We start from the raw sequence: 23,715 nt of genomic DNA on the forward strand, positions 1-23,715 counted from the left end.
TACAAGGATCTTAGAAACTAGTAGGCAGGATGTATTAAGTAGAACGTGCTGAGGTGGAGGATAGGGGGAGAGTATATGAGGAAGGAGGGAAAAAAGAATTATTTTTCACGTATAATGTTGTTCTTGTCCTTGACCTGTAATCTCCCACTTTGTCTATCTCTGCCTCTACTTGGAGACTAAGGATAGGGGTGGTGTGCAGGAAAAAGAGGGAAAGAAATTTCCTGAGGGAGAGACTTCTGCTTTTTTCACAGTCCTTTAAAATCATTAAAGTTGTTATACCCTCCACATTTTATTGCCCAGAGCAAACCTTATCTAAACTGTCATATTGGTTAGGTGATGGGGATTAAGGAGTAGACTTGTGATAAGCACTGGGTGATGCATGGAAGTGTTGAATCACTATATTGTACACCTGAAACTAATATAACATTGTATGTTAACTAACTGGAATTAAAATAAGAACTTAAAAAAATCTTTTAACTCATTTTACAAATAACTTTGAAGTATTTGAAACAGATGTAAATGGAATTATAGAAGAAAGAGCTGACTTGGAAATGTTAGTACTGCCTATGAGTGTTAATTAACACTATCTAGATTCAAGAGACTCTAAATATGTAGCCAGTTAGTGAATGCAAACTTATCAACACCGATGAGAAAAGTGGCTGTCATGTATGACTCTGAAAATGCAATGGATAAAAAATTGGAGACTGATTCAAACTTAGAAACAAGTATGACAATTCACCAAGGTACAGAAAAGATGTTTAGTTTGTATTGTGAATCATACAAAAAGAAGGAGGCAAGTTTGAAATGTAGTTCAAATTACTCTTGCTAAATTTTTTTTACAGAGCAATGAAACACTTGAAATTTTCCAAAAAATGATCAATTGTCCTATTGTTAACTATAGAATTAATAGAATTACCAAGTGCTGTAGAAACAACTTCCAATATAGCTGCTTACCCTACTGATGGCTGAGTGAATAATGGTGATTTACTGAACCCCTAGTTTTTGGTGCCAGATTCTTACATACATTTTTTTCTATCCTTTATTTTGCCATGAGACATTTTCAGAATTCTCTGGTTTTCAAATTATTCCATTTTACACAACCATCTCTGCCAGAGAAAGAAAGTTACCAGTTTTATACAGAGTTTAGGGGTGAAGGATGAAGAGTAACAGAGTATGGGACAACAATATGTTTCCATAAAATTTCTCTTCATTCTCTTAAAGCCTCAGAAGTAAAAGTAGAACGCTTATCTAGACCACCCTAGAATGGCAGTAGCAGAAGACAGAGAGCAACACATTTTAGTAATCGTCACGGTCCTGCATTTTACAGAAGGGGAACAGAGGTTCAGGAACACCAAGTAGCTTGCCCAGAGTCACAGCTCTTCCTTGATTCTTCCAGCACAACATCTGAACCCAATTCTGTACGGCAAGATGAGAATTTGAGAAAACAAATAAGATTCATATCGTCTTACCATTTTTGTTAAACTTCTACCTTTCACTCCATTTGGTTAATAGTATCCACCACCTAAAGGAAAGAATGATGATGCGGACCATCAAAGGACAGGTTTTGAGAGGTAAATGCAAGGGCTGGGAATTGCAAGAGACTGAACTTCAAGTTTCAAAAGCCAGAACCAAGAGGACTCAAGGAAAGTGAAGGCCGCAGAAATAGAACTGGAATGGCCTCTCCCCGGGAGAATTTGGAGAGAGGAAAGTGGGAGGGAAGCAAGACACTCTGGTGGTTCCTTGAGGAGGGCCCCGGTGTCCTGTGCTCTCCAAGGCCATTGTGTCCAGGATGAAGGGTTATTTCACCCCCCCCAAAGAGTTTTGGGGATCTAAAACAAGGAATATTGGAAGAAGACACAAAATCTGAGCACACTGGTGGCACAGGAGTGGAAACCTCTGGCGGGCTGGTGTACCCCTGCAGATGGAGCTGAATCATGTTCCCAGGATTTGTACCCACCCCCCCCCCCCCGCCACCAAAGCTGGGGAAGCCTGCAAGGGCTTCCAGAACCCTTGACAGCTGTGTAGCCAAGCATGGAGAGACAGCAGGTGGAAACATGGAAGGACAGACCTGTAAGGAACAATGACGCAGAGCATATGAGAAGAGGGATGTGACAATAAATGTCAGCTTAGTTATCTAACAATACCAAAGACTAGCTCTCCCCTGCTCATCTGTCACTGCACTTACCTCCTGGATCTAAGGAGGAGGGAGGGAGATAGATCCTGATTTACCAGAGGTTAATTTTCTGGAACTTGATGTAATAAGGTTAATAAGAGAATTCAACTTCAGATGTACAAAAATAGTCATATTTCTCCTATATATGAAAATATGAAACGAACTTGGCATCACTGCTCCACTGGGAGCAATGTTGAAGGCAGAAGACTTGTCCTGCCCCAGTCTTGTCACACTTCCATTTTGAGGCTCTGAGAGGAGGTTGCCTTGAAGACTCTGCTGAACCAGAACACACTTGGGAACACGGTATAGTCAGAGGGGGGCTTTCGGCCACCTTGGTTGTTATGTGAGGACTCCAGATTTCTTACCTGCCTGATCCCTGGGCACATGGTAAGTCCACACGGATTCAAGGAAACTGTCTTCCAAAAGTGTTACAATAAGTCACAAGCCACATACTCAACTTCATACATCTGGATGTCTTAAGTAAAAATAAGGAGCAGAAAGGTGACTAAGAGGCCAGCTGTTTAAACCCAGACAGACTGAATGTGATTTAAGGGGACTGACTAAATTATTAGACTGGACTGTTTTGAACCAGATTGAATACTTAATGAATTCTCTACAGACCCATATGCCAACTAGTGACAAAGAATTTGGGGAGAAAAAATGAAAGGAAGGAAGGAAGAAAGGGAGGGAGGAAGGAAGGAAGAGAAAGAGAGTCATTATTTTTGTGCATCTGAGTTGTGATGTGAGTTAAATTTGTTAAATTTAAATTCTGCCTTAATGCATTCAGTACCGTGCTATGTAAAACCATAAGGTGAGTGCATGAGTTATATACAGCTTTGAATATCAAACACAGGACAGGCTGTGAGGAGAACAGTGCTCTCCCAATAAAGTCCAGGAATTGGGGAGGGGAGGGGCCCTCGTGCCTCGCTACCCTATCTATTGGCTGAGAATCTGGATAAACTAGGAAGGAGATGTGACAATTACGAAGCTCTGTTAGGGTCTAATGCTTCAGTAACTACTGTTATACCTTGTTCAGCTAGTTGGGAACCCTGCAGAAGGGAATTGTGATATGTGGATTCTCTAGAATAGAGTGACGACTAAGTGGGTTGATTTACTCTTCTCTTGTATGATTCATAAACATCGACTTGGTGTCTTTTTCCCTTCATAACTATTTGTATTTCGTGTGAATCATGCCACCTTTTTACATACGCATAAATATTTGAGGAAAAAATTGTTTTCTAGTTTGCTTAAATACACTGAAACTATTTTGTTACACTGATAGTTGATGTGAAACGTTGGGGTTTGGGAGCAAATGGTCAAGAAGGATTTCTTGAGACGTCTTTGGTGCAAAAGGGGTGGTTTTATTAAAGCACAGAGACAGAACCCGTGGGCAGTAAGAGCTGCCCTGAGGTTGTAAGTGATTGATTACATACTTTCAAGTTAGGAGAGGGTTAGGGATGGCGTAAGTCTCTAAGGAATTTGGAAGAAAGGTATCCAGGACCTTGAGAGGCCAGCTGCTGTTAGGAAAAGGTCATTTACTACTGTCCTGTAGAACCATAGTCATGAGACTCTTCAGATGTTTATTGGTGGGCCATATGCTTGGAGGAGGATTGCTTGCATATATCTTGCAGTGGGGGAAATGGGTAGAGATAAAGGGAGTTTCCAAAGGGATCTTAGTCTGTTAAAGTAAACTTACAGGATCCTGGAGGTCAGGCTAATGTCAAGCTCAGCTTGCCTTTTGCCTTTAGCGAAGTATTAACATTGAGGCAGTTGAGTTCCTGGAGGAAGGTCACACTGCTTGTCCCAAATACTTGTCATTGGGCTGTAAGTTATAAGGAAGTTTAATTTTTTTTTCTTTTGCCTTTGTTCTCCACTTCAATAATGAGGAGAGAAGCTTCTGTTCACAAGTACTCATCTATAGGGCACTTACACGTCAGTCACTGCTCCAAGTCCCCGGGATGCTGAGATCAAAGACAGTCTTCTGGCCTCAGTCCTTCTCTGGCCTGATGCTATTCTTTTTTCACATCTTTACACAACTCTTCAAAGCATAGGTAAGACCAGGCTGTAACATGTAACCAGACTTTATTGAAGGCTTCAGGATAGTAAAATGGAATTATAAACCCAAAAAAGGAAAACTTTAAACTGGCTACCAAATGTGACTCCTGAATGTCACAGGCTGTCCCCACCCACCACTCCCTTTAGTCTGACTTCCTGGCTTGCAGCTCTGTGTTAGGAGTAGCCTACTCTCCTTAACAGGATGCCTGTGACCTTGAACATATCCCTCCCACCAAACTCCCCCCACCCCCGCCTCAGCTGAGGCTTCAGCCTAAGCTAGCTCCCAGGAAACATCGTAATCTCCAGAAAAGAACTCCGCACACAAGAATGACAACTTTGAACGTTGGTAAAATAGGGCATTTTAGCTCTGCGCTGCCTCGAAGCTCTCCATGCTGAATTGCCAACTCAACTTTTTCTTTCCACGACTCCACACTGCATTTTTCTTTTTTGGCTTTTTTTAAAGTCAGATTATTGAGGTATAATATAGATGTAGTAAAATTCATCCATTTTAGTGTACAGTTCTGAGTTTTGACAAACACGTAGTCATGTTATCACTGCCCCAATCAAGATATGGAACAGTTCCTTCGCCCACATCTCTCATGCCCTTTTAGTCAGCCTCCTCACACGCTCAGCCCCAGGCAAAGCTGACCTTTTTGCTATGTCTATAGTTTTACCTGTTCCAGACTGTCATAGAAATGGAATCATACACATAGAAGCTTTTTATATCTGATTTCTTTCACTTAGTATAATGTAAGTTTATCCGTGTTAAATGTATCAGAAGTTTGTGCCTTTATATTGCCGAGTAGTTTTCTATTGTCTGAATTTATTACACTGTACGAACGTTACTACAGCTGATTTATCCCTTCGCCAGTTGAAGACCGTTTGAGTTATTTACAGTTTTTGATTATTATGAATAAAGCCACTAAAATATTTGCATACAGGTTATGAATGACCTAAGTTTTCATTTCTTTTGGGTAAATATCTAAGAATGGGATTGCTGAGTTGTATGATAAACCTATGCTTAACATCATACAAAACAGTGAATTGCTTTCCAAAGTGGCTGTACCATTTTGCATTCCCACCAACAATGTGTGAGAGTTCTGGCTGGACTTCCAGCATTTGGTATTACCAGTCTGGGGTTAAAAAGAAAAAAATCGTATTCATTCTAATAGATGGATACAGGTACCTCAATGTAGTTTAAATTTTTATGACTCATCATGTTGAACCTATTTGCATGTGTTTACTTGACACCCATATCTCTTTCTGGTGAAATCTCAGTTCAGTAATTTTGCCCATTTATTTATTGGGTTGTTAGCTTTACTGTTGGGTTTTGAGGGTTCCTTACGTATTCTAGATCCAAGTCCTTTATCAGAAATGTGCTTGCACATTTTTCTCCCAAGTCTTTAGCTTGTCTTCATTTTGAAAACAGTTGATATCTTAGTTAGCTCAGGCTTCTATAATAAAATACCACAGAGCAGGTGGCTTGAACAACAGACATTTGTTTCTCATGGTTCTGGAGGCTGGGCAGTCCAAGATCAAGGTGCCAGCAAATTCGATTCCTTGTGAGAGCCTTCTTTCTGGTGTGCAGATCGTCACCTTCTTCTTATGTCCTCACATTTGGGGAAAGAGAGATCAAGCTCTCTGGTCTCTTGTAAAGGCACTAATCCCATCATGAGGATCCCACCTTTATGACCTCATCTAAGTCTAATTACCTCCCAAAGTCCCCACAATCAAATATATTTGGGAAGAGGACTTCAACATATAAATTTGGGGAGGGGTAAAATACAATCCATCCGTACAACACCATCCCCAGATGCTGTCTCTCAAAGAGAGTAAGTTTTAAGTTTTGATGAAGCCCAAATTATCAATTGTTTTTAACAGATCATGCCTTTGGTGTCCTATCTAGGAAATCTATGCCTAACCCAGATCACAAAGCTATTCTCTTATATTTTCTTCTAGAAAATTTATACTTTTAGGTGTTTTTATTTAGGAACAGTCCATTTTGAATGAACTGTTTTATGTGGCACCAAGTATAAATGATCTTTTGTTTTTGCTGTTCTAGCACCATCTGTTAAAAGAGGTTTATTTCTGACTTCTCCATTCTGTTCCATTGATTTATGTGTCTATACTTTAATAAATACCACACTCTCCAGATGCCTGGGTGGCTCAGTTGGTTAGGTATCTGATTCTTGGTTTTGGCTCAGGTCATGATCTCAGGGTCTTGGGATCAAGCCCCACATCCGGCTCCATGCTGGGTGTGAACCCTGCTTAGGAGTCTTTATCTCCTTCTCTCCCTGCCCCTCCCCACTCGGCTTGCTCTATCTCCCTAAATAAATAAATAAATAAATAAATAAATAAATAAATAAATAAATAAATACCACACTCTCTTGATTAGTATAGCATTATCCTGGGTCTTGAAATCAGATAGTAGGAATCCTCCAAGTTTTTCCTTTTTAAAAAATTGTTTTGATTATTCTATTCCTTTGCATTTCTATGTAAATTTTTAAATCAGTCCGTCAATTTCTACTGGGGAAAAATAAAAGCCTTCTGGCATTTTGGGTGGGATATCATTGAACCCATATAAATCAATTTGAAGAGATTTGACAGTTTAAAAATATGTAGTCTTGGGGCGCCTGGGTGGCACAGCGGTTAAGCGCCTGCCTTTGGCTCAGGGCGTGATCCCAGCGTTATGGGATCAAGCCCCACATCAGGCTCCTCTGCTGGGAGCCTGCTCTTCCTGTCCCACTCCCCCTGCTTGTGTTCCCTCTCTCGCTGGCTGTCTCTATCTCTGTCAAATAAATAAATAAAATCTTTAAAAAAAAAAAATGTTGTCTTCTGGGGGCGCCTGGGTGGCGCAGTCGTTAAGCGTCTGCCTTCGGCTCAGGGCATGATCCTGGCATTCCAGGATCGAGCCCCACATCAGGCTCCTCCACTAGGAGCCTGCTTCTTCCTCTCCCACTCCCCCTGCTTGTGTTCCCTCTCTCGCTGGCTGTCTCTCTCTATCAAATAAATAAATAAATAAATAAATAAATAAATAAATAAATAAATCTTTAAAAAAAAATATGTAGTCTTCTGATCCATAATCATGGTATTTCTCTCCTTTTATTTAATTTCCCTCAGTAACTTCTAATAGTTTTCAGTGTACAGGTATTGCATATCTTTTGCTAAATGTATCCCTTAATATTTTATATTTTCCATGATGATGTTTTTTAAATTCAGTTTCTGAATTTATGAAATATTATCTACTATTACTTATTTTATAATAAAGCATTGAAGATCTCATGTAATTTATTGAATACTGTACTGGAAGTGAAAAGCAGAATGGTTGTATACTACTGGGAGCTGTATCTCACTGCTGCTGGCCAGCACGATAAGGGAGTACCACATTGCATATTGCTACCCTGGGAAAACATAAAAATTCAAAATTCAAATTATGGTTTCTACTGGATGTGTACTGCTTTCACACTATCATAAAGTCAAAAAACGGTAAATAGGACCATTGTAAGTTGGGGACTATCTGTATATGGAAATATAATTGATTTTGTATATTGACCTTGAATCCTATGAACTTGCTAAACTCATTTGTTTTAGTGGCTTTTTTGCGGATTCCTTAGGATTATCTGTGAATAAAGACAGTTACGTCTTCCTTTCCAATGTAACTATCTTTTACTGATATTTCTTGATTCTACTGGTTGCACTAACTAGAACCTCCAGCAATGTGATGACTGAAAATGATATCCTTGCTTCTCTCAAATCTTAGTCTTTCACCATTGTATTGGTCTGCTAGGGCTGCCATAAGGGAGTACCACAGACTAACTGGCTTAAATAACCTTTATTTCCACACATTTCTGGAATCTAGAAATCTAAGATCAAAGTATCACTGGGGTTAGCTATTTCTGGGGCCTCTCTCAGCTTGCAGATGTCTGTCTTCTCCCTATGTTTTTACATGGATTTTCCTCTGTCTGCATTTGCCTTATTCTCCTCTTCTTTAAAGACATTGGTTATATTGGATTAGGATTCACCCTAATGACCTCATTTTAACTTAATTACCTCTTTAAAGGCCCTATTCCCTAAACACAGTTATATTCTGAGGTATTGGGGGTTAGGACTTCAACATACGAATGGGGGGGGGGCATGACTCAGCCTAACAACCATTAAATATGATGTTAGTTCTAAATCTTGGTAAATGCCCTATATCAGGTTGTTAAAATTCCCTTTTATTTCTAGTTTGCTTAACTCTTTTTAAAAGCATCAATAAGTACTGAATTTTCTCAAGTTTTTTTCTCCATTAAGATGATTACATGTGTTAGGGCACCTGGGTGGCTCAGTTGGTTAAGCAGCTGCCTTTGGCTCAGGTTATGAACCCAGCATCCTGGGATCAAGCCCCACATTGGGCTCCCTGCTCAGTGGGGAGTCTGCCTCTCCCTCCGCATGCTCTTGTGCTCTTGCTCGCTCTCTTGCTCTTTCTCTCCCTCCCTTTCAAATAAATAAAATCTTAAAAAAAAAAAAGATGATTATCTGTGTTTCCTCTTTCTCTCTTTTAATATAGTAAATTACATGGATTGATTCTTCAAATATTAAGCCTACCTTGTATTTCTGGGAATAACTCCATTCACTCATGATATATTATCCTTTCTATATGTTGCTAATTTTTATTTGGGAAAATATTAGAGTATCTTTGTGGTGCATAACATATTAAAGGATGTATTTGTGGGCAGAAGGAAAGATGCCGTACAAATGTTTAGTCATTTACCAGAACATGAAGAATAAACATATTACTTTAAAATAAGTAGGCAAATATTAGGAATAATAGTTCAAGGAGCTAAAAGTGAATGAAAGGAGGAGTAGTGGGTAGTCATCCCTATTCATCCTTACTTGTTTCTCTACCATTTGAGTTTTTAAATTACATGCACATTGTTAGAAGTAAAACCTAATTTATATTAAGGAAAAAAGGTAAATCCTACCGATCCAGAGACCAGGCATTTGTTCATTTTTAGTTCATTTCCATTACAGCGCTGATTCAGCTGGGATTTTTTTTTTTTTTTTTTGGTCGATGCCTAGTGTGCGAACAACTGGAACAGGCTCTCTCTTTCCTCCCAAATAACTAGCTCCTCCCAGCACACTTTATTGATTGTCCTTCATGTTTTTCCATGTTGTGGTAATACTCTCAATTATTTATACCACATTGTTTCCGTACCATTTGTCCTTGCCCTGGTGCCATACTGACTTGAGCCGTAGCTAGAACGAATTTACCGTGCCGGAGAAGCACATCCGAACAAAAAAAGAAATAGGATGTGCAAGGCACAGAGATTTGTAAAAGCAGATGGCTGGTAATGCATGGTTTGGAGGAATCTAAGAGTAGATATTGATGTGGAAATTGTAGGGGTTCAGAGCAAATGGTTAAGAAAGAATTCTTGAGACCTCTTCGGTGGTTTTATTAAAGCCACAGGACCTGTGGGCAGAAAGAGCTGCACTGCGGTTGTGAGGTTGTGATCAGTGACTGATTATATATTTTCAAATTGGGAAGAGGTTAGGGACAGCAGAAGCCTCCAAGGTATTTTGGAAACAAGGTCCAGGATCCTGAGCGGGCTCTTGTTAGGGAAAGGTCACTTATTACTGTTTAGTAAAAATTCAGTCATGAGACCCTTCAGAAGTCTATCAGTGGGCCATATCCTTAGGGGATGATTGCCAACATAGATCTTGGGGGCTAGAGATAAAGGAAATTTCCAAAGGAATTTTTGTATGTTAAAGAAGACTCACAGGATCCTGGGGGGGCGGGGGGAGATCCTCAGGCTAAGACAGCCTCTTGCCCTTAGCAAAATATTAACATAGAAGAAGCTGAGTTTCTAGAAGACTGTCACCACACTGCCTGTTTCAAGGACTTGTCAATCGCCTGTAAGTAGTAAGGAAATTTAATTTTTCTTTTGCCTTGTCTTCCATATCAGATATGGATAGTAAATGTTGAAAGTGCAACAGTAAGTGGCATTACTTAAAACAAAGCCTTGACAGGCAATCTTTAGGGAGGAATCACTAGCATCATCAGCGGAGACCACGTGTGAAGCAGAGACAGAATACAAAGGAACGCCCCTGGACTCAACTTCAGCGCCAGCACAGGTTCAGGGAGAAATCGGTGGCGGCCCAGGGGGCGGGGCAAACGTCACTTCCCCTGGCCTCCGCCGCGTCCTCCGCGCTATGACGACCCACCCGGAGCCTCACCCGAGGCGTCCTGGAATCGGCGTAGCAGTAGCGGTGACTAGCAGCCGGCATCCCCGTTGCGTCCTCCTGGGCAAGAGGAAAGGGCCGCTTGGAGGCGGCACTTTTCAATTTCCTGGGGGCCATTTGGAGTTCGGGTGAGCAGCCACAGGGGTCACTCAGGGAAAGGCCAATGTGCAGGGGAAGGGTGAGCGGGCTCCTTGCGTGCGTCCGTGCGTCCGTGCGTCCCTGCGTGCGCGCTGCCGCTGCGTCCCCTCGCGCGCTCGCCCGCTCGCCCCCTCGGGCGGATGCACGCCGCCCACCCCAGGTGCACGCTAGGCGGGGGCACCGAGCTGGGGAAGGAGGGTAAGAGCTGGCTGGGGAGTGAGTCCTACCGGCGCAGTCCTCTTCCCCGGGCGTCCGCTTGGTCGCGGCTGCGGGCTGGTGTGCGGGGTGTGTTTTTCTAGTGCTTGCACGTAAGGGACGGAAAGTGGGTCTTTCTAAACTGAGCAGTCCAGTTTTGCCAGTGAGGACGTTTGCACGTTTGGGCTGTGCTTTAAACTTCCTCGCATGAGAATCTGTTTCCTGCCCGAGCAGGTTTAGTTGCACCCTGACCAAGCAGACGGGCCAGTCGAACTCTCTGGGCCTCAGTGTCTTCGTCTGTACAATGGGGAAGTTGAAACAAAGCACTCTTTAATGTCCCTGTCTGCTTCCGCATTCTGTGGTTTGATGATGGATCAGACCAACAAAGGAAGTTGGGCAGTTAAGGATCAGGTCTACCCAAGGGTGCTGAAAGCCAGGGATGGTGCTGAAAGGTGGGTTCTGAAGTGAGAATGGAGTTAAAGTCAACAGCGGATAAACAGCATCTAAAGCGTTCAGAGCCAGCACTTGTTTTTCCGTTAGTGTAAAAGTTCCAAACATACATAAAAGTAGAGTAAATAGGTGGTGAATCCTCATATGTTATCGGCTCTTTCTTGTTTCTTTATTGCTCCCTCTCAACAGACACACACATCCCTTGTTAGTTCTAGACTCTTCCAAAGGAAAACTCAGACATTTATTATACCACCCCTAAATAGTTCAGTATGTATCTCTAATAGGCTTTTAAAGAAACGTGAACACGTTTTCCCACCTTAACAAAATACCGTTTTCACACCTTAAGATAATTTTTTAATAACCTGTGATACTCACTCTGTACGTTTTCCCCAATTGTCTTGAAAATGTTTTTTATTGTTTTGTATCAATCGAGATCAAAGGAAGAGTACATGTTACATGTACTTTGGGACTGATAAATTTCTTAAGTCTCCATATCCAACAATAATCCCCCCCCTTTCCCTTTCTTTCCAAGCTATGTTGAAGAATTTGGGCCATTTGGAGAATTTCATACATTCTGACTATATTCTTCTAATCCACTTATTTGTTATAAAGTGCTAGTTAGAAGTAGAGGCTTGATCCTAGTTTCCTTTGTAATCAGACTTTGTCTTTTATGAAACATGGAATTCTTATGATCTTTTAGCACATGGAATTTTTTAAATGGTCTTCAGGATTTTAGAGAGCATCAATAAGTTTATCATTTTTAGATAATTAACATAAGCCATCAGTTAATAACTAATAAAGTTTCAGACACACTATATTGTACTTTGTCAGATGTTGGTAGGCATTAGGTCACAAACTAAAGCACTAGTTAGAATGCGTGATTACTGGAGCAATGGCTAAAGATAGCTTAATAGTAACACAATAAAGCATTGGAATCTTTACTTGGATATTCAATGATAATAACCAAAATTGAGCTTCAATGAGCTTTTTACTAAGTGCTAGATATTATGCTAAGCTCTTCATAGGTATGCTTTCACTTATCTTTATATGACTGGTACACTGACTGGGCTAACTTTGATGGGAAACAAATAGGAAATGGCTTTATTTTCTCCTTCTGTTGTCTTTAAACATGATTTGTCTTTCCCTTCTCTGTTGCTCCAAGACATTTCCTGCAAATCCTATTCTTTTCCTGTCACTTGATTATAAAAATAAATCACATTATGATCCACTTCCAAGCATTTCCCCTGTAGTGGGGAAAAGGAGACAGGAGGTGGACCTCCTCCTCTTCTCACTGTTTCTGGTTTCCTTCCTACACCAGGATGTTGGGGAGGGACGGAGGGAAGGGGCCAGACTTTTTACATGACTAGTGCTGCTGTGATCCACCCATGGGTACCCTCTGGATAGAGTATTTACAGGTGTTCTCTTTTTCTCAGTGTATATTTGTTGGTTGTTTGGAAGTCCTATAAGGATATCTATATAGTACAGTTCTCTGACATAGGTGACCGATTTAGCTCTTGCTTAGCTTACTATCTTGCATTTTCTTTCTGCTGCAGTCCCCAGTAGTCTCTTGTAGCATCTCTTGGGCCCAGAGGAAATTCACAACAGAAAATAATGCCTTCAGTGTCGCCCTTTTTCCTTGCCCATTCATCGTGGGCTTCTCTAGCCAGTCTCCTGCTTTCTAGATTCTCAAGGTGAGAATAAGCCTCAGCCTCTGTATTCACATGCAACCCCAAACCCCAAGGGACACGTTTTAGACTTACCCAAGAACTCTTACCTTTCTACCGCCTCACTCTGATGCACAGCCTGTGAGTTTCCACAGCTCCGTATGTCTTTAACGGGGGAGTAACCCACCAGTATCTCCTTGGAAGTCCCACCCAATCTCTGTGACCAGTTTCCTTGGAGCACCTCTCACATGGCCTTGGGGCAGAGTTGTCCCCTCATCAGGAGGAAGGGAAACATTGCTACTGTGCTTGAAAATCCTTAACTTTCCTCCCTCCCAAAAATCTCCTATCTTTCTTATTATGTAGACTGGGTGGGGTGAAGATCAAAAGACTACTCCAGGCTTTGGAAACCTTTGGGTACAGATGCCATCTGTTTGCTCTTTTGCCATAATTTCTTTAGAAATTAGAGGTGCTTTGTGCCTATTGCCCTCAATTTTGAGGCTTAATCAAAAATTCTGCAACTGCAGGAAAAGACATCATCTGCTTCTTGACACACTTATAACAACCCAGTGAGAAGAGTGGCATTATCTCTTTATTTGTCCAAGGTAGAAAGTAATGGACTTTGAAATCAACCCTAGGTCTAGCTGCCTCCAAAGCCTGTGCTCTTTTTTTCCTTTTTTAAAGATTTTATTTATTTGTCAGCGGGAGACAGAGACAGAGAGAGAGTACAAGCAGGGGAGCTGCAGGCAGAGGGGGAAGCAGGCTCCCCACCGAGCAAGGAGCCCAATGATGCGGGACTGGATCCCAGGTTCATGGGATCATGACCCAAGCCCAAGACAGATGCTTAACCGACTGAGCCACCCAGGCATCCCAGCCTGTGCTCTTAACTGGTATACTAAACTGCCTCCTGATTGCGTACGGCTTCCAGCCATGTGAAGTAGTACTGAATTGGCTAAATGGTCTTTTTTTTTTTTTTTTCCCTCAATATGAAGTCCTTTTGGTCTTCAGATAACTTTGGATATCTTATACTTCAGATGAAGAGAATGTCAAAGGCAAGGTTGTTGATTGACTCTTTTAAAGGATGAGCCAATTACAGTTCTTTCTGCTTTACGCTAGAAATTCCTAGCTAAGAATTTCATGGCAAAAACATAAATTACATAAACAGAACTGAATTCAGTGGTGTGCTTCTGTTTTCCAGTGAAACATGGGAAGAATGTGCCCAAAGGGAAACCTGGGAAGAAACAGCTCTTCACCTGAAAAATGTTCGCTTTGCCTCAGTTACAAATTCCTTTGTTGAGAAAGAAAATTACCATTATGTGACCATACTAATGAAAGGAGAGGTGGATGTGACTCATAACCCAGAACCAAAGAACACAGAGCCTGAAAAAAATGAAGGTAGGAGAATTATATGTAATCATGCATCTTCTTAGAGAGGCCTATCATCGGAGTGTTGCAATACGTGGCCTTGGGAAGGGACTTAGCGTCTCTTCGTACAGAAATGTAAATATACTTAAATCCTGGAGACGTAAGGACACGGCAGGAAAGAGAACTGGCTCCGAGCCATTACGACTTGACTTGCGTCCTGGTTTTTCCACTTAGAGGTTTGTAACCTTGGGCAAGTTATTAAAGTCTCTGGGCCGCTTTTCTCCTCTGTGATAAGAGTAACCACCTCAGATGGGTTGTTGTAAGGATAAAATGAGTTAATACGCATGAAGAACCAAGTGAACATGCTAAGTATTTAGTAGATCTTAGTTTCATTGTTAATGTTTGATTTTGCTTCAGACATTTTAAGCAAAACATTGACGGTGCCATTCTGTGTTCTCATGTGTAGAAAGGTATTAATGTCCTTGTATAGAGACAGACTAACCGGACAAAACAGTTACCCTCTGTGTTGATGGAGTGCTCTGCGAGCTATAAACAACTGATATTATTTACTGTGTGCTAAGCATTGTCTTAAGGGCTTTGCATGTATCACCTTTCTTCAAATTTCGTAAAACTCTATGACAAAGAGTAAAATATCTAACTTATCACATATATTATTTGCAGTATGAAACCTGATCCAAGTGGCCTCGTGTCCTGAACCTCCCCTGTAAACATGTTATTTATTCTCTCATATGGAAGAATCTTTTCATTCATTAAATAGTTCCTGAGTACTGTGTGCCCGTTACTGTTCTAGAAACTAAAGAAGCAGTGTGGGCAGAACACAGTCTCTGCCCTCTCAGACTTGACATTTTATTGGGGGGCGAGGGGAAGGCAAAAAATGGGCAGGTATTTTAAAATCATGGAAGGATAGTGGCACATGGGTGCTGCATCAGATAGGGTGGTCAGGGAGGGCTCTGAGGAGGGGGCATATATGCAGTGGCCTGGAGGAAGTGCTATTTCCAGAATGAATAAATCATCACTGAAGTAGTTTGCAGATTGAATTGACTGAATGAACAGACGGGCATGTTCCACCCGAAGGCCTGTTGAATCATATACGATTTTTCCCCCCTAAAACAGATAACTATTGAAATCATGTAAAGTGAGCTAGCGAAGTCTGAGCTGTTTTTACTCCCTACCCTCTGACACCAAATGTGTGGCTTTTCTCCTCACACCAAATAATCCTGCAGACATCAGTTGGGTGTCTTACCATTCAGTTGAATTCTTACAATGTCTGGAGTTAGTATCAGATCCCAAAAGTTAAGGAGCTCAGTCCCTCAAGACTGCCCCCACTTCAAATGCCAGTCACAAGTCCTAGCCTCCTGGATTTCTGACTGCCTGGCTATAAATCGGGCTTCCCACAATCTCCTCATCAGGTTCAGTAATTGCTAGAATGGCCTGCAGAACGCAGGAAAACACTTGCCTTACATGACCAGTTTATGATAAAGGAAAGGACTCAGGAACAACCAAGTGGAAGAGAGGCTCTGGGCCATGTAGGTGGGGGAGAGAGGCAGAGCGTCCATACTCTCAGGGAGCACGACACCCTCCTGGCACCTTGATGTGTTCACCACCTGGGAAGCTCTCTGAATTCCCTGTGTAGGGTTTTCATGGAGGCTCCTATGGAATGGGACTACTGCATATTATTATTGCTACAACTGATGAAATCATTGTCTGCCGGTGATTAACTCAATCTCCAGCTCCTCTCCTCTCACCTCAGGTGGGATGTGGGTGGTGGGAAGTCTTTCTGGTCACCAGCCCCCATCCTGAAGCTATCTAGGGACCTCCAGTGACCCATCAGCTTATTAGCATAAACTCAGCTATGGTTGAAAGGGGTTCATTATGGATAACAAAGTTGTTCCTCTCCTCCCTATCACGTAGGAAATTACAAAGGTGTCAGGAACTCGGTGCCAGGAAACAGGGAGGAAGTCCAGATATATATTTCTTATATCACAGTAACACACACAGAAACACCCAGAAAGTATCCAGAGGCCTTCAGTTGGCCTAGGGTACAACTAAAATCTTTCATGCCATAAGAAGGGAAAGCAGGAGAGGTAGGTGAGAAATGTACCAGGTTACTGGGGAGAGCTTTCTACAAGTTCTGCTCTCTCTCACATCCTAATATCCTGGATAAACTGAGGACTAGGAGAGAGGAGAGTCCAGGAAAATAACAGTGGGAACAAAACTCAGTAGTCTTAATATCCTGAAGCTGTGGGAGGGACTTGATTACTCAGCTTTTCAACATTAGATTGAAGTGTAAATGTGCATATTTCCACTTGAACACTTTTTGTAGGACTCAGTTTACTTTTTTTTCTTTACAAAGCGAAATACATTTCATATAACTGAATTTTTAAAAATTAGTTTGAGGCTTCATTTATTCAGGTAATAAGCACAGATTATTGTCATCTAAAAGCAGAACCCTAAACTTGGAAGAAATGACCATTTCCTTATTTTTATCTCTGCTACAGGCAAAAAAAAAACCAAAAAACCTGAGACAAGATGAGACAAAATGATGAAACAGTTCGGTTTTGCATACTCAGTGTCCTTCCTAAGAAGCAGACATAGAAAGCATTCATTTGTAGAGAAGGGCTGAGGAGGAAACACGGGGGCGACTGACTGTCCCACCAGCTCTGACTGGTCACCAGCCAGTGTCCCTCCGGCCCCCTGCCCGCCCCATCTCTGCAGGGATTTGCAGGGATTTGCGCAGCCCGCCCCCTGGTGCAGAGTGCTGGTCGGCCCCTATTTCTAGTTATCTTCCCCTGCCGTTTAGAAGGCATCTCAGGTTCAGTGCAAGCGTTCAGCTTCAAATCACACTTAATGTTTCTCCTTTACTGAACTGTGAATACATAAAGAGCAGAATTTGGGCTCATTCACCTTTGCTTGGCTCCTGTTCAGAGTTCGTTGTTCAGATTATGTTGAAGGAAGAAGGGAACGAGGGAATGAGGTTTTCAAATACAGTACCTAGACTGGCCTACTTTGAACAACTTCTAAAAGGCTAGTCTACTTTATGAAGTTCTTTATTAGGGTTTTTTTACTATACTATTGTATGTATTGTTTTTCTCCTCCTAGAATATGGTGGTTTGAGTCCTTTTTTTACATGCTTTGTGATTTTTTTTTATTCATTTATATAACTGTTGTTCGTCTCCCTTCATTCGGTTGACCCTCTCACATGCTAGTCATCTGAAATCAAATCAAACAGTGTGATTTTATAAGGCCCAAGGTTACTAGCACCAAGTCAGATTTGACCAGATTCCGCTCTAGCCCTTAGTAACAATACAGCGGGAATTATTCTCACTTTTCTCCCCGTCGAGAGCCCGTGCTGATAACCGGCTGCAGCACAACCAAGGTGCGGTGGACCGGTGGTGGTGGTTTTATTTGCCGTGTAAACATGCAGTGTCTCTCCCATGTTCATCAGATCCTGGACCTGGATCGCCCACTTTAGGTTCCTAGTTAGAGGATCTTTCCTCCAGCCATCCAATTATAATCAGGAGGCCCAGCCAGATGCTTCTTGTTCTGGAAGACAGGATAAACTTTACAGACAGCTCTCTTGAGCCTCTGTTAATTCAGCATCTTGCAGCATATTGTTGGGTGACACCTCTCTCTCTCCCTCTCTCTCTCTTCCTCTCCCTCTCCCCCTCTCACTTTCCTTCCTTCCTTCCTTCCCTCTTTCTTTTAGTCTGTGGTCACAGCTGCTCATCACTCCTTCCTGAACTTGTCCTAACTTCTTGGGTTCTCTGTGCCCTGCCTTCTCAGAGTGAAAGTACATCCCTGTATTTTATAGGCAGAGAAATGCTTAGTGGAAGTAACTGCACTTAAACAGAAGTACATGCATGTGGTCACGAGCAAAAGTAGCTTGAACATGGAGTGTACATCTTAATACTCTAATATTTATATATTCACCTGTCAGAGCATCTGGGCTTCATGTTATTTACATCTGAAGATTTAATTTTTTTATGTATTTGAGAGAGAGAGAGAGAGAGCACTCGCGTGCGAGCAGGCAGAGCAGCAGAGTGGGAGGGAGAAGGAGGGGGAAGAATCTCGAGGACACTCCATGGTGAGCTCACGGAGCCCATTCTGGGGGCTTGATCTCACAACCCTGAGATCACCACCCTGAGATCAACCAAGAGTCGGTTGCTCAGCCCAGCCACCCAGGCGCCCCTCGTGTTATTTACATTGAAATCATCAGAGAAGGGACACATGGGTGGTGCAGTCAGCTGAGCCACCGACTCTTGGTTTCGGCTCAGGTCGTGATCTCCGGGTCTTGAGATGGAGCTCCCCCTCGGGCTCTCCACTCATCGTTGGGAGTCTGCTTCAGACTCTCTCTCCCTCTCTCTCTCCTCTCTCTCTGCCCCTCCCGCTCATGCTCTCTCTCTCTCTCAAATAAAAAAATAATAATAAAAAATCAATCATCAAAGAAAATACTGTTGCCTAGAATGTTTTTTCTAGAATTTCATGTATTTCACAACTAATAGACACTGTTAAATCTTTCCTCTTTCAACGAATTTTTTTAAAAATCGGTCCCATCCATACTGTTTTTCTCTCTAAAGTATACCACAGCACAGAGAATACCTTTCATTCTCTTCACAGCTTAGCTTCCATTACCTTTTAAAAAGATGGAGGATAGCTTAGCAATGTTGTAATTTACCTTATTCTATAGGTGAGGGAACTGGTTTATTTTAATGTAGTGTCGTAACCTGTCGTATATAAAGTTCTGTGCATTTTGTTTAGCCAAATATTTAAGGAAAAATTGAATGGTCCTAAATCTGGATTTGACCATAATGGGGGCCCTTATAAACTTGGCTTCATGTTGAAATAACAACATGTTTTAAATGATCACCGTTCTGTTAAGATCATTCTGAACACAAATTACGTTGGTACAGCAGAGCTAATGAATAGCATCCCTATTGGTAACATGTCATTTTTAAATTGAATAAATGTTTTCTAAGGATAGGTTAACTTGCCAAAATAAATATTCTTTGTTTCCTTCCAGCTAAATAAATTGATTTGGTGTCTTTCTTTTCTAGGCTGGGAGTGGGTTCCCTGGGAAGAATTTCCTCCACTGGACCAGCTTTTCTGGGCACTGCGTTGTTTAAAGGAACAAGGCTACAATCCATTTAAAGAAGATTTCGATCATCTGGTGGGATACAAAGGACATCATCCATGGGGGAAGAAGAAAATAACCTGACTTATTTTAAGAAGACAAAATAAGGCCCTGTTAGAGAATGAAAAATATCTACATTTCAGAACAATTCCATTTTATCTAAAAAGTTCCCTATGATTGTCGGTTTATTTGCTGTCTTTTAATATACCCACCACCCTCTCAGCCAGTACTTGGGGAAAATTTTCTGGCATTATGTCATGGATTGCACTGCAGACTCACTGTGATAAATGGTGATATTGTAGTAATTCTGCTTTCTGTATTTTTCTGTGATATTTACTGTGCAGTTTGTCATTACCAGCTTGCATGGAGTGGAAGGCAATAGAATTTGCCTTAGTGTTTCCATTCAAATAGAGATCCTAGTTCAGATACTAACACAGTATGCCTGTTGCAGAATTTATCCTGTTTGTTGATTTTCCTCCTCTGTTTTATTTAAAACAATTGTTTTGGTACTGTATTGTGACAGTCCTTGCGACTGGAGCAACAGGACAGGTCATTAGGGTATATTTCCCAGGGTTCTGATTCAGAACCTACCTCAAGAGAAGCGAGACAAACCGCCCGAGATATTATCCTGTCATTAACAGGCCATGTAATTTTGGATTTCTCACATAATCTCTGTGAGATCCAGCTTCCTTATATGTAAAAAAAGATTAGACTAGGGCAGTGGTTCTCAAGGTGTGGTCTGGGGAGGTCTGTGAGACTTTCAGGGGCACTCAGGGTCAAAGCTGCTTGCATAATACTAGAACATTATTTGCCTTTTCCACTGTTATTCGTTAGTGAGTGTACAGAGGAGCTGTCCAGAGGCTAAGTGACATATGATATTGTGACAGCCTGAATGCAGGAAGAAAGCAGGCAAGCCTTATAGGATGAAACTCTTCCATAAGTTTATCTCAAATATAGTTGATTGGGAATTCATGGATTCTTTTTTTGAAATGTAAATTCAGTTAACATATAACGTATTATTGGTTTCAGAGGTAGAGGTCCGTGATTCATCGGTCTTATATAATATCCAGTGCTCATTACATCACATGCCCTCCTTAATGTCCATTACCCAGTTACCCCATCCCTCCACTGCCCTCCCCTCCAGCAACCCTCAGTTTGTTTCCTATGATTAAGAGTTTCTTATGGTTTGGGGCGCCTGGGTGGCACAGCGGTTAAGCGTCTGCCTTCGGCTCAGGGCATGATCCCGCGTTCCGGGATCGAGCCCCGCATCAGGCTCCTCTGCTATGAGCCTGCTTCTTCCTCTCCCACTCCCCCTGCTTGTGTTCCCTCTCTTGCTGGCTGTCTCTCTCTCTGTCGAATAAATAAATAAAATCTTTTAAAAAAAAAAAAAAAGAGTCTCTTATGGTTTGACTCCCTCTCTGATTTTATCTTGTTTTATTTTTTTTCCTCTCTTCCTCTATGAGCCTTTGTTTTGTTTCTTCAATTCCACATACTAGTGAGATCATATGATAATTGTCTTTCTCTGACTGACTTATTTCGCTTAGCATAATACCCTCTAGTTCCATCCACGCCATTGCAAATGGCAAGATTTCATTGTTTTTGATGGCTGAGTGGTATTCCACTGGATAGCTATACCACATCTTCTTTATCCATTCATCTGTCGACGGACATCTGGGCTCTCTCCGCAGTTTGGCTCTTGTGGGGAATTCATTGATTCTTTAGGCTGGTACTTACCTCCAAGCAGGTGTGTTATAACTTCAGAGATTTACCACAAACCCGTAGAGTTTTTCTACATCAGCTACCTTAAATTTTTATTGATTGATTGATTGATTGATTGATTGATATAAAGTTCGATGATTCATTAGTTGCATATAACACCCAGTGCACCATGCAATATGTGCCCTCCTTACTACCCATCACCAGCCTGTCCCATTCCCCCACCCCTCTCTCCTCTGAGGCCCTCAGTTTGTTTCTCAGAGTCCATAGTCTCTCATGCTTCATTCCCCCTTCTGATTACCCCCTTTCTTTATCCCTTTCTTCCCCTACTGATCTTCCTAGTTCTTATGTTCCATAGATGAGAGAAACCATATGATAATTGTCTTTCTCTGCTTGACTTATTTCACTTAGCATTATCTCCTCCAGTGCCGTCCATGTTGCAGCACATGTTAAGAAATCATTCTTTTTTTTTTTTTCTTTTTTTTTTTTTAAAGATTTTATTTATTTATTCGACAGAGAGAGACAGCCAGCGAGAGAGGGAACACAAGCAGGGGGAGTGGGAGAGGAAGAAGCAGGCTCATAGCGGAAGAGCCTGATGTGGGACTTGATCCCGGAACGCCGGGATCACGCCCTGAGCCGAAGGCAGACGATTAACCGCTGTGCCACCCAGGCGCCCCTAAGAAATCATTCTTTCTGATGGCTGAGTTATATTCCATTGTATATATGGACCACATCTTCTTAATCCAGTCATCTGTTGAAGGGCATCTCGGCTCCTTCCATGATTTAGCTATTGTGGACAATGCTGCTATGAACATTGGGGTGCATATGGCCCTTCTCTTCTCTACGTCTGTATCTTTGGGGTAAATACCCAGTAGTGCAATGGCTGGATCATAGGCAGCTACCTTAAATTTTTAATAGACTCATTAGGAGCTTGTGAGGTTGGTTGTTTGGTTTAAATTCACCCAATCAGACATGAAGGTTTATTCAATGGAAATTAAAAACTAACCCGGGCTCTTATTTATAGGAAAAGGGGAAAGGATAAGTTTCACATTAGAAGGGGATTGCGTTTACCCCAGCACCTAACATGCTCAGTTGGCATCCCATAATCACTCAGCAAATATTTCTCTAAATAAGCAGATGAACGGAGGAGGATTTAGAACTCTTATGTAAGCAGTTACTTCTTAGATGGTTTGAGAATTGCCTTTAATGGAAAAAAACTAATGCTGACTACTAGCAATATTCTCAAGATTATGTGTCGGCTAGAGTTCCTGAGATACACCTCACCCTGCCAGGACGCTGGGGAACCTGAAATATCTCTTCATCTGTTTGCTAGATCAAGCCCTGAGTTGTCCTGTATCCCCAGTAAGCAAGTGCAGTGTCCTTGGAAAAGTATTCCCAGTAGAGCATGATGTGAACTCAGCCTCCCTTAGCTCCACTTGGAAGAGACAGTTCCTTGATAGCTTGACTGCTAGCTTTCCAAATAAGGCAAATGCTTTCAGATGAAATATTCTCTTTGGGGCAGCAAGGATCATATTAACTGGGAACTATGGAGAAGGAAAGCTTAGGGAGTCATCTGTATGGGAGAACACAAAGTCTTCCAACATAAAATCAATCACGTATCAATGCTGCCTTTTAAAAAAATAATAGGTTATTTACACTTAACCCCAAATTCCCATTCTAGATTTCCTCCCATTTTTATGTTTAAAATGTTTAAGTATTTGGCTTTTTGCATGATAATATTGCTCAATGTTCAGCATAAATATGATTAAACACCTATCACAGTACTTGGCACAACCTCTGGTTGGCTAACTGAGGTAAATACACATGACAAAATTTACCCTCTGGCCTATTTTTGGTGGTATACCTAGAGTGACTTTTCAAAAACTTGAATCTGATGGTCATTTGTCTTGTTTCCAGTTGAGGCTGTTACAAACGAAGCCGCTGCGAGCACTCGTACGTGCTTTCTTTGGCGTTCACACGTGTATTTATTTCTGTTGGATGTAAACTGATGAATGGGTCCCAGAGTACATATCTTTGCTAAAGAAATCTTAATGTGCTTAATTTATAAGGTGCCTCTTCAGACCTGGCTGGGGTCTCTTCATCTGTTTATATAACATATGAGATATATATATCCTGTTTCTAGAATATTTTAAGAAACCCAAATTCTGAAATACATTTAGACCCCAGGGTTTGGGATGAGGGGTTGTAAAACTGTATATATAAATTCAAAGTGAGCGTGGACATCACAGTTTGATTTCTTTCAGGTACATGTGAAATTCCCTTTTCTTTTTAATCAATCCCCTGCCCTATCAACCCTCATAAGGAATCTATATCCCTTCGTATTTTGCCGTTTGGGTTTATTTGTTGTCATGTTCTTTGTGTTGCTTTGTGAGTGAAACCACATGCTTCCCTGAGGGTAGAGGTGCTGAGACCCTTGGATTACGAATGCAGTGCCCGAGAAGGGCACTGAGAAAGGCTTTAAGGCCTGATGCTCAAACTTGGTTGGAAGGATTATCACAGATTTCCAGTCAGTAGGCAAGGAGCAGATTCCCCGATCTGCCTTCCAACAGCCACCCTGTGACTCTGAA

At 41.7% G+C, this 23,715-nt stretch overlaps 1 protein-coding gene across 2 annotated transcripts; it reads left to right on the forward strand.

Annotated features, from left to right (window-relative positions):
- Window positions 1–10,387: 10,387 nt before the first annotated feature.
- On the forward strand, window positions 10,388–20,789 carry NUDT15 (nudix hydrolase 15). Of its 2 annotated transcripts, none has more exons than XM_045796809.2 (3): window positions 10,388–10,578; window positions 14,093–14,289; window positions 19,335–20,789. In XM_045796809.2, the coding sequence occupies exons 1-3, from the start codon at window positions 10,421–10,423 to the stop codon at window positions 19,493–19,495; spliced, it is 516 nt and encodes a 171-aa protein (XP_045652765.1). In that variant the 5' UTR covers window positions 10,388–10,420; the 3' UTR covers window positions 19,496–20,789. The 2 variants fall into 2 exon arrangements, with proteins under 2 accessions (XP_045652765.1, XP_045652764.1); XM_045796808.2 differs by lacking the exon at window positions 10,388–10,578 and adding an exon at window positions 10,591–10,786.
- The last annotated feature ends 2,926 nt before the right edge of the window (window positions 20,790–23,715 follow it).

The sequence above is a fragment of the Ursus americanus genome, chromosome 10, assembly GCF_024610735.1.
Source record: "Ursus americanus isolate L20-20 chromosome 10, mUrsAme1.1.p, whole genome shotgun sequence".
Lineage (NCBI taxonomy): Eukaryota > Metazoa > Chordata > Mammalia > Carnivora > Ursidae > Ursus > Ursus americanus.